General features: G+C 41.1%; 1 protein-coding gene across 1 annotated transcript in view; it reads right to left on the reverse strand.

Annotated features, from left to right (window-relative positions):
• Positions 1 to 1,929: 1,929 nt before the first annotated feature.
• Positions 1,930 to 13,417, reverse strand: part of PLCXD2 (phosphatidylinositol specific phospholipase C X domain containing 2) — a 71,375-nt gene continuing 59,887 nt past the window's right edge. Inside the window, exons 3-4 of the mRNA XM_082248563.1 lie at positions 5,898 to 6,139; positions 1,930 to 2,493 (exon numbers count right to left, since the gene is read on the reverse strand). Coding sequence (XP_082104689.1) covers positions 2,337 to 2,493; positions 5,898 to 6,139 — 399 coding nt within the window. The 3' untranslated portion in view covers positions 1,930 to 2,336. The remainder of the gene's footprint in view (positions 2,494 to 5,897; positions 6,140 to 13,417) is intronic.

Here is a 13,417-nt window from a genome sequence, read left to right on the forward strand (position 1 = left end):
GCACTTTAGGGATTGAGCACATAGTTTCTTTTTTTTTTTTATATAATGGGGATAATTTTACTTAACTATCCCCGCCTCATTAGCTAGGGTAGTGTAAATCTGTGCTGACTTATTTTGTATTAAAAGGATTATAGCAGTCTGACACCTGAACAAATCTTCTGGTTGTATGTGGATTTGGGGTGGGGAGAGGCATGATCAAAGCCATTTTCAGTGACTGTAGGCATAGCAGATGTATGCATTATATGGCTGGAATTTCCAGCTTAACCGGTTGCCGACCGGCGCAAGTACATATACTGCGGCGGTCAGCCCCGGCCAGGCAAAGTTACGTACCGGTACGTCACTAGCCTGTCACTTCCTTGTGAGCCAATAGCGGGCGAGCGCGCGCCCGCGGAGGCGTGCGCCCGCCCCAGCTCGTTCTCTGGGAAGTCCGTGCGTGTGACCGGCGGACCCGATGTCCGCCGGTCACTCGCGATCGTCCGCCGTGAAGGGAGAAAGGCAGGCGGCTGATGTAAACAAGCCGCCTGTCATTCTCCACTGTATAGGAATGGTGATCATACGGTTCTACTATGTAGGACCGTTGAACACTGTTCCTACACCAGTAGCCATGTCCAATCACAGTAAGAAGCACGCCCCTAGGGACACACTTAACCCCTCCTTCCCCAATAAAGTTAACCCCTTCCCTGCCAGTGTCATTTTGCAGTAACAGTGCATATGTGTAGCACTGATTACTGTAGTAATGTCACTGGTAACCCCAAAAGTGTCAAAAATGTCAGTCAAGGGTCCGATCTGTCCGTCGCAGTACCGCAAAGAAAATCGCAGATCGCCGCCATTACTTAAAAAAAAAAAAAACCACCAAAAATGACAGAAATCTTTCCCTTAGTTAGTAAACACAATAACTTTTGCGCAAACCAATCAAAATACGCTTTTTGCGATTTTTTTTTACCAAACATATGTAGCAGAAAACAAATTGGCCAAAAATGTTAAAAAATTTAGATTTTTACATTTTTTTGGGGGAATTTCATATAAAAATGTGAAGAATATTGTTATTTTTGCAAAATTGACGCTTTTTTTGTTTATAGCGCAAAAAGTAAAAATCGCACAGGTGATCAAATACCACCAAAAGAAAGCTCTGTGAAAGCTTTGTGGGAAAAAAAGGACTTTAAATTAGTTTAGGTACAGCATCGCACGACCGCGCAAATTCACGCAGTGCCGAATCGCAAAAAAAGCCCTGGTCAGGAAGGGGGTAAAATCTTCCGGGGCTTAAGTGGTTAAAAAAAAAACACTTGGAGATAATTTATTTATTATATATATTCTGTCTAATATTTATTTTCTACTAACAGAGTATCACTTCCTATTACTTAATTTACTTAGCAGCAGGTGATTCCCTATGGTTACTTCTCTGATATTGCACACAAATGTGTCATTTGGCATCTCCATTATCTCCTAACTGTTCTCTATATCCGAAAGGTTGAACTGAAAAACTAGAAGTCAGTAGTTATTTTACTGGATAGAAATAAGAGGTATGGATAATTCAAATGTAGTTAAAGCTGATGAAGAAAATTGTAATAAAAGGACATGAGCATGGCGGGGATGGTTTAGCAAACACAGAAGCAGGTAGGATATTCCTGACATCGGAGCGGGAATGGAAAGGCATGGCTTCCTTTTTGGTGCCTAGTTGCCAGCCCCTTCTCATTTTGATGGAGAAGGGAGAATATGGTAGTCTTTATCTGTACTGACATCTAAAAAAAGAAAATATAATTCCTTTTCATTTTCCTTCATACAGTATGGAGTATAAGTTCTTGGTAGCTTTCTGGAAATTTTTTTGCACTATTGTTTCTTAGCCACCTTTTTACATATTTTCTACCTTTGGGTGATTCAGCAGCATGCATTCTGCAGAGAAAAACAGGTGTTTTTATCTTCTATTTTTATATCCATCATACAGCACAATTGGACTTATTTATTAAGACATTGTGAATGTCAGCGGTATGCAGTCACCCATAGCATACAATCCAATTTCATTTCATTTCTTTTATCACGCTTTTGTGTTTAGCCTATTGAAAGCTGAAATCGAATTAACTTGCATGTATGGTTGCGCACTAGAGTTCTTTGCATTATGTTACTATATTAACTCATAAATGAGAAAAGGAGATTTTAGTCCTCAATATCCAAAGATGGTCTTTATATAGCAAACATGGAAAATTGAAAATGCAAGAAAGAGGTAGATGTATTTCAAATACCAGGAACAGCAATGGTAAGAATATTATCTTGACTTGTGTTAGATTCCATTTTCCTTCCTCTCCACACACATGGTAAATACAGAGCGGATTTTTTTTTTGCTAACTGCTGTCTTTTTGGTTTCTTAGCAGAAGATAGTTTAGTCCAATTACTGTTTCAGCAAAGTCAACCAGTTCTACAAAATCAGATGTAATGATATTAACACCCATGGCACCTGGCCTCTGCATCTTCACCCAGTTCAATATCATCGGAAGATTCCTAGGAAAAAAAAAAAAAAAGATACAGTGACCCAACGTAATACATACAAATTGTGGAACCGTCATTTCCTGTATGTTAAAATAGCATGGCTATGTGCATGCTATGTTGTGATAGGAGTACTTTTATGGGTATGGGGACCCTCCCGAGTGTCCTGGACTAAGCTGTATTGGTTAGCTGTAGTCTTGTTAATACTATCTGGTACCTGGATTACAAAACCAGTTCAAGAGAATTCCAATTTCTTTGGCAAGTAGGATATTCCATATATAAATATTTTTCATATGTTTGTCTGGTGTTTAGCCTTAACCACTTAAGCCCCGGAGGATTTGGCTGCTCAAAGACCAGGGCCTATTTTGCGATTCGGCACTGCATGATTTTAACGGACAATTGCGCGGTCGTGCGACGCTGTACCCAAATGGAATTGACGTCCTTTTTTTCCCACAAACAGAGTTTTCTTTTGGTGGTATTTGATCACCTGTGCGATTTTTACTTTTTGGACTATAAACAAAAAAAGAGCGACAATTTTGAAAACATAACTATTTTTCAAATTTTTTTGTATGAAATTCCCCCCCCCAAAAAAATGTAAAAATCAAAATTTTTTAACATTTTAGGCCAATTTGTTTTCCGCTACATATTTTTGGTGAAAAAAATCGCAATAAGCGTATTTTGATTGGTTTCCGCAAAAGTTATTGTGTTTACTAACAAAGGGAAAGATTTATGTCATTTTTATTGTTTTTTTTTTTAACTAGTAATGGTGGCGATATGCGATTTTTTTTGCGGGACTGCGACATTGCAGTGGACAGATCGGACCCTTGACTGACATTTTTGACACTTTTGGGGGTACCAGTGACATTACTACAGTAATCAGTGCTATACATATGCACTGTTACTGTAAAAATGACACTGGCAGGGAAGGGGTTAACTTTATTAGACATCCAGGACTTAAGTGTAGCAGAATGTAAAAAATATAGTTTTTTTCTTTCAAAATTGTAGGTCTTTTTTTTGTTTATAGCGCAAAAGATAAAAACCAAAGAGGTGATCAAATACCACCAAAATAAAGCTCTATTTGTGGGGAAAAAAGACATCAATTTTAATTGGGTACATCGTTGCAGGACCACGCAATTTTCAGTTAAAGTAACGCAGTGCTGTAGAGCAAAAAATTGCCTGGTCATTGGGGGGGGTTAAATCTTCCGGAGCGGAAGTGGTTATATTTACTAAAATAATTGCGTTTGCTTGTTCTGTGTAATGTGGGAGACCAGATATAGTGAATGCAGGGTCCTGGATTTAGTAACACTTTAAGTCTGCCTCCCCCTATGGCCTTTAGAATGGGATGGTCCTCTCTACTCCTATGGATTATGAAGACCAGACACAACAGGAATTAACAATCTGGAAGGATTGGGGGAAAACAGTATACAGCTTTCTTAGGTAAGCAGCCATTGATCAGAATCGCCACTAAGACCCCGTTCACACTGGGGCGACCTGTGAGGCGACCTGGTCGCCTGACAGGTCGCCTGCCATAGAGAAGCTGTGGACCCGTTCTAATAGGAGCGACACAAGTCGCTCCGACTTAGAAAAAGGGTCCGGAGCTTCTTTGGGGCGACCTGGAGCTACCTGCATTGATTTCAATGTTATGAAGTCCGTGCCGGCCGCTCCGAGGTCGCCCCGGCAAGTCGGATCGCCCCAGTGTGAACGGGGTCTACATCTAAAGATCTTTGTTTACTTTATTGTTCTTGTTTAAATAATGCTGTTGTAAAGCAATATAAGCACTAAGGATATGGAGTTAATCCTAATGCAATTTTTACTTAAGGTAGACATTACCATTATTGAAAAAGAACTTGCAGGACTTCTAGAGTACAACATAAAAACAGGTTTATTGTGCCCTGATGCATACAGTATCTCACAAAAGTGAGTACACCCCTCACATATTTGTAAATATTTTATTATATCTTTTCATGTGACAACACTGAAGAAATGACACTTTGCTACAATGTAAAGTAGTGACCACTGCCTTGCTAAAGAAGCTGAGGGTAAAGGTGATGGACTGACCAAGCATATCTCCAGACCTAAACCCTATTGAACATCTGTGGGGCATCCTCAAATGGAAGGTGGAGGAGCGCAAGGTCTCTAACATCCACCAGCTCCATAATGCCATCATGGAGGAGTGGAAGAGGTCTCCAGTGGCAACCTGTGAAGCTCTGGTGAACTACATGCCCAAGAGGGTTAAGGCTGTGCAGGAAAATAATGGTGGTCACACAAAATATTTACACTTTGGGCCCAATTTGGACATTATCACTTAGGGGTGTACTCTCTTTTGTTGCCAGTGGTTTAGACATTAATGGCTGTGTGTTGAGTTATTTTGAGGGGACAGCAAATTTACAAGCTGTACACTCACTACTTTACATTGTAGCAAAGTGTCATTTCTTCAGTGTTGTCACATAAAAAGATATAATAAAATATTTACAAAAATGTGAGGGGTGTACTCACTTTTGTGAGATACTGTATATACATATATGCATATACTCAATGCTTTTGGATGCATATATGTTCCCCAACTATGTTCTGCTGAGTGGTGCAAGCTGTGTATTGTTAGAAGTGTCATCCAGCTATCTCCAGTGTTCTTCATGATGTTGCTATTTGACCGTACATCACATGATGTGGAGCACAAAGGAAGCTGGTTGTCATTTCCCTGGACTGGACATGTGCCAAGCAGTAGGACATCACTGGGGAATATTCTCTGTTTCTCATTACCACTGTTCATAGTCACTACAGTGCTACAGCCAGTAATAACCTGGGCCTTGCATTGACTTTGCATAGTGGAAACCTTTAAGCACTGTACCAACAACAAGGGACTGGATATGTGTGGTAAATACAAGCCATACAGGGCTCCAAAGCAGAGGCTTGACCACCGTTGTAACCTCTGATACCCCTGTTCCTACACTGCTGTGATTTACAGAGCTTCCCGGGCCCCCTCATCTCAAGAGAATACACTCATTTGTAGTGCAGGAGTGGTTTCTTGTGAGATTTGAGTGCCTGGGGGTTACTAGATGGCTGCAAGAAAATAAAGCAATGTCACTAGCATCCAGGCAAATGGGCCAGACGGCAGGGTCTGAGGAATGTTTTAATTTTTCACTGCAATTCTTTTTTTTTTTATGTTAATAACTTTACATAGAGGGGGCAAATGAATAAAGATTACGTCAATGTTCATGAAATGTCTGTCTACTTGATAATGCCTAGTAAATTAGAAATAACCAGCTTTTGAAATGCATGTTTTGCTTTTGGATATATAACATTTCTAAAAAAAAAAAATGATAGTTAACGGTTTGTTTTATATTTATCTTATTTAATACATGAGCACATATAAATGATATTGGTATACCCAGTGCAGTGCTTTGTTTTTTAACATTTACCTGTGGACAAGAGTATTTTTTAATCCAGCTTTCAGTCCTCTTACAATGGTTTTAACTTGCGGGGTTAGAATAGCTTGTGATACATGAAAAGTCCCTCGCTTAGATCGTTCTCCAAGAGTTGTTTCTAGAAACTGAAGCAGCTTGTGAACGTTGGTTGTGTTTGCCCAGGGTGCTGGCATTTTATTTCCTGCCCATAAAAAGGTGTATTCATTCCATAAATTGTAATGGTAGAAAACCAAAACCTTAAAAAAAAAAAATACATTTGATAAAACATTCACAGAAAATGCATATATTATTAGAGAAAGCAAAGGATGAAAAGCTAAGAGCTATAGGGTGAAAGTGTTGCCTAGTGTAGTGCTTTCCCATTGCCTAGTGTAGTGCTGCCCCCTAAACAGGGCTGGATAAATGTAGGGCAGGGGTGTCAAACTCAGTTTAATCGCGGGCCGCATCAGCATTTGGATTGCCCTCAAAAGAGCCGGTTGTATCTGTAAGACTAGATGTCCAGATCATCCCCTACCCTTACATAAGATGTTAAGAGCCTACCCACCTTCAGAAGTTGAGTCTCCCACCCTCCCTTACATCACAGTTCACCCCCCTTACCTTGTGCTGCTGCTGGGAAGAAGCAGTAGGCATTGCTGGAAAGCAGAATGTACAGGGTCTGGAGGAGGGCTGGAGCTCTCCTGCAGCTGCAGGAGAGGTGCGAGGGCCACATGAAATGGCCTGGAGGGCCGGATTTGCCCCGCGGGCCTTGTGTTTGACACATGTGATGTAGGGGCTACTGGAGCTGCAGCTCCAGGCTCCTACCTCAATATAGGCCCAGCCCAGTGGCTTATCATAATGGTTGCAATTGTGTGTGGGGCACACTATGCCCTTTCACACACAGCACACGTGTAGTATTCCCTCATATTTTTGCAGTGGCGCTGTATTTGCTGCATCTGCTGCTGCTAAATCCCTTTAGTCATTGCCGGCCAGGAGATTCTGGCTGGGAGCTAGGGGCAGGTGCACTGTACTGTTATTTAGTGTCAGGGCTTCTTGTGCTGCAAGATACCATCTCCAGCATGCCCTGTGCTTCAAGGCAGCGTGCACAAACCGTACTGCCCCGTACATCTCTATGGGAGGAGAGAAGAAGGCCGGGGCTGAGCCCAGCCGCGCTGGTCGGGAATCTCCACACAATGTATGTAAGCTGTAGGTGTTCCTCTCTGTGGGTAAAAGGAGAGCTCTGTTGTGGGGAATTTTCGGGGGAGAGCTCTGTACTTCTTAGGTGGGTAAGGCAGAGTCATTTTTGCTTGTAAAGTAGCATGTATGATGCGCCCTCCTGAACTTCGCCCCCTCTGTATGCTGCACCCTCCTGAACTCTGCCCCCCTGTATGCTGCACCCTCCTGAACTCTGCCCCCCTGTATGCTGCGCCCTCCTGAACTCCGCCTTCTCTGTATGCTGTGCCCTTCTGGACTCTGCCCCCTCTGTAAGCTGCGCTCTCCTGAACTCTGCCCCCCCCCTGTACGCTGCACCCTCCCAAACTCTGCCCCCCTGTACGATGGGCTCTCCCGAACTCCTCCCCCTTAGTACGCTGGGCCCTCCTGTACTCAGCCCACTCTGTATGCTACGCCCTCCTGAACTCCACCCCATCTGTACCCAGCACCCTCCTGAACTCTGCCCTCTGTATGCAGCACCCTCCTGACTAATAGTGTATGCACTATATTGTACATTCATTTTCTCAAGAGTTGCTGGTTGCTAAGCAGTCTCTGACTATTTTAATGAATTTCTTCTGAGAGTTAGGCTCAGATAAAATGTTAGCTGGCTCCCAATTTTCAGTGTAAACAAAATCATAAGTAATGGCAGAGTTTCATTTTTAAAATAATGATTGTGCTGAGGGTTGTATATGTCTGTGACACTCTGGCTTGCGTGACAGCAATTCTAGCATATTTTATTTAGCCACACCCCTTTAAGCCCCCATACTCTTACCACAATGGTGCCCCACCCACAATTTTCCGAGCTACCCGTGCCACATTGCTGCTCTATTGAAGTCACCCAAGACAGCCCAGGTCTTTCAAAATCCTAGGAATATCCCCTTTACATGGCATGCACCCCCCTTTCCATTCTCTACCAGCTCTTACCCTTTAAATACCATGCATCCTCCTGATCAATTACATAACATCCTCTGTTCCTTGCTTTACCTGCCCTTTACATGACATGCACCCCCCTTTCCCTTCTCTAACAGCCTTAAATGGTAACTAAAATATTTAATTTGTTTTAACAAAAATTTTTTCGCATTTTCATTTTATGTATTTCCATAAAAAGGCCTACCAAAATCCCCAGCACAAGGCCCATGATGCTCTTAACCTGGCCCTGCCACAAAGTGGGCCAGAGGAGTAAGATGATGCTGGAAAAAGATGGTAGTAGTATGGCTGAGCACCTCAATTATCATCATCACCTCCAACAGTACTCGTGCAAATGCACCGATATCTGAAACAGTTCTTTCAGCTGATTCCCCCACTGACAGCCGAAATGTGAGAAAAAAAAGCTGTCAATTATCGGTTGTTAAGAAGTGGGGTCACCGCGTCCTTAACAACCGGTGACTAAGCTGTCAGTGGAGTTCCCCTGTTGACAGCTAAAGTGTTAAAGAAGTCTGGCAATTAAAGCTGTAAAAAAAAAAAAAAAAAAGCAACCGGGCAAAATTTTTCAACAACATTGCTCAGCTGCTGAAACACTAAGATAAAAAGAAACATTCTTTGTTTTTGTATCTTTCTGTTTCTTTTTTTGTGTTTTTTTAAATGTTCCTCTATTTAACCCCTTATTAACCCTCAATTTACTCTAATCGGCCTTAATTAGCTCCTTATTCTCCTCCATTTAATTATTACTTTCCTGCTGAATTCTTTTTTTCACTTCTATTTTAAAAAACTAATAATAATTAAAACTATTTTTTGTATGCTTTGTTCGTTAGAACTTTTATCCATATATTCACACATTTCACATTTAAAAAAAGTGCAAAACATAAAAATTTATTTAATTTGTAAATAACTTTTCAATGCCATGTACCATTGTTGTCAGCGAAGTGTAAACAAAACAGTTACGGTAGGTATTGGTAATTGGTATCGGCGAGTACTACAAGTCGGTACTCGCAATAGTTGTAAAAAAAATAGTATGGGTGCATCCATAAGTACTACAAATCGGTACTCGCACTAGTTGTAAAAAAAAAAATAGTATGGGTGCATCCCTAATATGTACTGCCACAATTAATTATTATTGCACCATCAATAGCACACCATGGCAACTGGTACACCACATTTTCTTTTTGTGGCTAACACTAACTGATTCCTCCTCCCATGCTAACATAGTGCATGGATGAGTCCTATGGGCTATTGTATCCTGACAGCTGACACCACCACCTGTCAGAATACCTAAACAGTGACTTCAGCTGATTGGCTACAGGCGTTGTTAGGATATTCATTTTCCACCAATTCCTTCAACAAAAGTCAACTGAAAATCAACTTTTATCAATCACAGCATTGCCAACAGGGCCACCCACTGAGTGAATGTCAGCCAATTCATGCGTGTATGGCCAACTTGAGAGATGGACTTCTTTGATGTTTGTTAACATCCAACAACTTGATGTGAAAAATAATCTGCTGGCACTCAGAGGGGGGTTTATTATGCATGTTACCAACAGAATAGGGCCCAGTAATTGGTTTTTCTGTCATTTAGAGAATGATCTGTAAATAATTCTGTGTGTCTTTAGAGTCTTTGCACTTGTAGTCCAAGACAGATGGAATTATTAATATTGCTAACATATTTGACAGATTTAGCATTGCAACAAATTTGCATGTAAAGCATGTAAACAACTAATAATTTTCATGTGGTATAATTGGCACAGTGCTAGCAGAACAGCGAGGAATGTATGCATCAATCTAACATAAATCTGTCTTATTCCATGTTTTATTGTTCTGGATTTGTAATGCCGGCACTGCATTTCTTTCCCAGAGCAAAATGTACCCTGGTCATGCAGGCATATGTGTTTGTGGAACAAGGAACCCATGTACATAAAAAAAATTAGCTTAAAGTACCTTATTGTATTTTCTTGTGGGGAGTAGGGATCTGACTGTTACATGGATTCAGAACCATAACAGTTAAGTACACAAAAAAAAAAAACACAAATGTGCCCTAAACTGTCCTCAAAGTGTTTGTACAGCCAAACCTTTTTTTGTAGCTTTGGGTATATGAGGAAAGGGTTAAAATCCCTATCAGATTTGTATTGATGTCTCTGTCCCTGCTAGGTGGATACACCCTTTCATTTGGTTCTGGTGACCATTGTCACCAAGACAAAAAATGAGGGAAAATCTAAAACTTGAGGTGTCACTAGAACAAGTGGGCTTCCAATGGGGGCAATAAGTGAAAGAAAATCTCCCTAACGAGAGGGGGAGGAAGTATAGAGGTTGCTACTGCCTATTTATTTTTCTGAACATGCAAGTATGCAGATCAGGAGTTCTGACTTCATTCAGGCTTTCCCGGTTTGGTAACGTCAGTCATGGCTAGGCAGCTAGCACTTTTAGAGGGAGGTCACAAATGGCAGTATCCTTTAAGCCTGACCTTCTCTATAAGCCCAAATCTTGGCAACTTTATATATATAAGGGCTTGTCAACATTGCCAGGATCCCAGTGATTTCCTGAACACACTCTATTGTCATAGACAACAATGAATTCTAGTTACAGTCCACAATCCAGTGACATCAAGTTTTTTTATGGTATACTTTAGCAGGGCATTTGATGTGCCTCAGTAGCAGCAAAGCTCTCAACTGTCCCTCTGCCTCTTTCTGTCTCAGTTGTCTATATTTTTTGATTTGATAGACCTCTCTAAAAATGTATTATTTAAATATCAAAATGTTTTCGTAAACCTTTCATCCAGCTACAGCAGGGATTTCCAAACTACGGCCAACCAGCTGTTGTGGAACTACACATCCCATGAGGCATTGTAAAACTCTGACATTCACAGACTTGACTAGGCATGATGGGAATTGAAGTTCCTGAACAACTGGAGGGCCATAGTTTGGAGACCCCTGATTTACAGGATTATTAAAAATTTGTTATGTTGAAAATTCTGTAAAAGGGTACGGCAGGGAAGCTGTGGCAATCGGTGCTGCAGATGTGGATGGATGCATTAGTAAGCTCTGTGAGGAGAGTATACAGCTTGTAGCTATCCCTTTGCTGGATTGTAACAGAGGATTCCCTGCCTTACGGGTACTAGAGCCCATTAGTTGCTACTGATCTGATTTACTCTTCCTGCGGCCAACATAATAGTGCCTTATTCTGCAGTGTTTGATACATTCTTCTTCCTTGTATTGTTGAATCCAGCACTTTAATCTGTGGACCATGGTGTCAACACTAATTTTTGGATGACCAAACGTACAAACATAACTTATTGGTGTGATAATTAATATCCCCTGAAGAAGCCTAACAATTGCCGAAACATGTCGGGATTATCACTCCAGACCCATTACCATCTACTGATCATGTTTGTATAATCCAAATGAATTGATCTAGAATTTAAAAATGATGATTTTTTTTTTGTCTGTTTACTGTATATATTTTTTTGTTTCTGATTATTTTTACATTACTCAAATAAAATATATGACTTTTAATTGATGGTATGATTCTGTTACTGGCACCTTCAAAATCCCAGCTCTCAATTGGAGCATTTTTTCTTTGTGTCCTGTTAAATAAGGGATGCGGTGCCTATGAGTTTTCATCTGACCACACCCTCCTGTATTATAAAGTAAAAGTAGTTGTAAAGGTATGGTAACAGGGTGAATATATAAACAATTTCAAATTCTGGGAACTTGTGGCAAAGTCTTAACGGTACAGCTCTTGCTTTTATTCATTTCAATCACCCATATATTCCATTAAAGACAGAAAACTACTTAGGATTATGTTGCACCCTATTCTGATAAATAGCTACCTTTTCTTTTATACAATTACTCTTTTTTTTTTTTTTTTTATTGGGTGTGTACTAATTTCATCAACTTGAATGTTAACTAGACCTTTTGCACACTCTGCTCCAGTTCTCCAGATGCCCCCGATTTCTGGAAATGCCAACTCATCTCTCTAATTAGTGACAAAAAGGAGTTCAACGGTTTCAGAGACTGATAGGATTGAGTCTGCGTACCTTGCTATGGATTTAGACTGCACAAGCTGTCCAATTTAGTAGTTAATTAGAAGCAGTCCTCGTGACAGATCAAGGGACGTGTTGCTAGAGGTGAGGAAAGCTGACAAACTGTATAAATGCAAACTAGTAATACGTATGATATGAAAGTGTTCTGTGGGCAGATGAGTGATTTTATGCAAATCCAGCAATTATTGCTGCAGGGAATCATGTGTGAAAATATATTTGTCTAGAACATGTGAACCGTTTAGTGATGGCGACTTAAACAAATGCCATCCAGAGTAACACAAAATGAACTGAAATGATATGAAAACTATCATCATACTGCATTTGTTGAGCATGAAGATGAGCTATCATACAAGCTGAAAACAATCCCAATAATATCACATGCTAATTAGCACTGACTCTATTGTAACAGCCGTTTCACATCCCAATAATTGCAAGCAATGTGTTCAGCTGAGCATCCCTTATAATGAGTAATTAGAACCTCTGCAAAGGTGTCTGATGCTTGAAAGCACTTGTTAGTCATACATTTTTTTTTTCAACATGCTGAAACATGTGTATGTAATTGAGCACTGCCTGTTTGCCCTTCTCTGAAAGAGAAGTCCAGGTGACTTCTGGCCGTTGCCCCTAGAGGCTAAGGCTGAGCTTTAGATTCTTATAATGCATGCGCCACCTCACTATTCACTGTCCTCCTTAATTTTTTTTCATTCCCCCCCCCCCCCCCGTTGTAACAAATTCCTTGGACTATACACTCAGTCGCTGTTGCCCAAACTGCTGACTATGCAAGAACCCCCATGTCTGTATCATGGGGGTTGTGCCCCCCTATTCCTGTAGCTTTGCCCCGCCTCCACAGTACCCTAGTCTTCACAGTTCACCAGCCTTCCACTCTGTGCCAATCTTCACTCACAGCTCAGTTACAGCGTTTCTCCACATATTCCTACAGCTCCGATAATTCTCCAATTTCTACTGTACCCAGACCACAAAAATTAGCCATATCTCTGATTCCCATGACTCACAGAGTCCTCCATTGTGCCCAGATCCTGACAGTCCTGCCACTTTTCCACTAGGCAGTAATCTATGAAATATAGGCAGAGCTCGCACTGCTTAGCCACAATTCCACTGCCCCCCAATTTTCACATCTCAACTAGACCTCCAAATTCCAGAAATGTCTTCAGCTCTGCCACTTTTCTACTGTGCCCCAATCCTGGCAGCTAAGCCATTTTCCACTGTGTTCTGATCTTTGAAACTTACGTACTCTTCTACTGTGCCCTGATTTGGCCAGTTCAGTTACAACGCCACAGAACCCCAAGCTCCACAGCATAGCCACCCCTCCACAGAGCCTAAATCCGCACAGTTTGGTCAC

Source organism: Pelophylax lessonae (genome assembly GCF_965119305.1).
Source record: "Pelophylax lessonae genome assembly, chromosome: 2".
Classification (NCBI taxonomy): domain Eukaryota; kingdom Metazoa; phylum Chordata; class Amphibia; order Anura; family Ranidae; genus Pelophylax; species Pelophylax lessonae.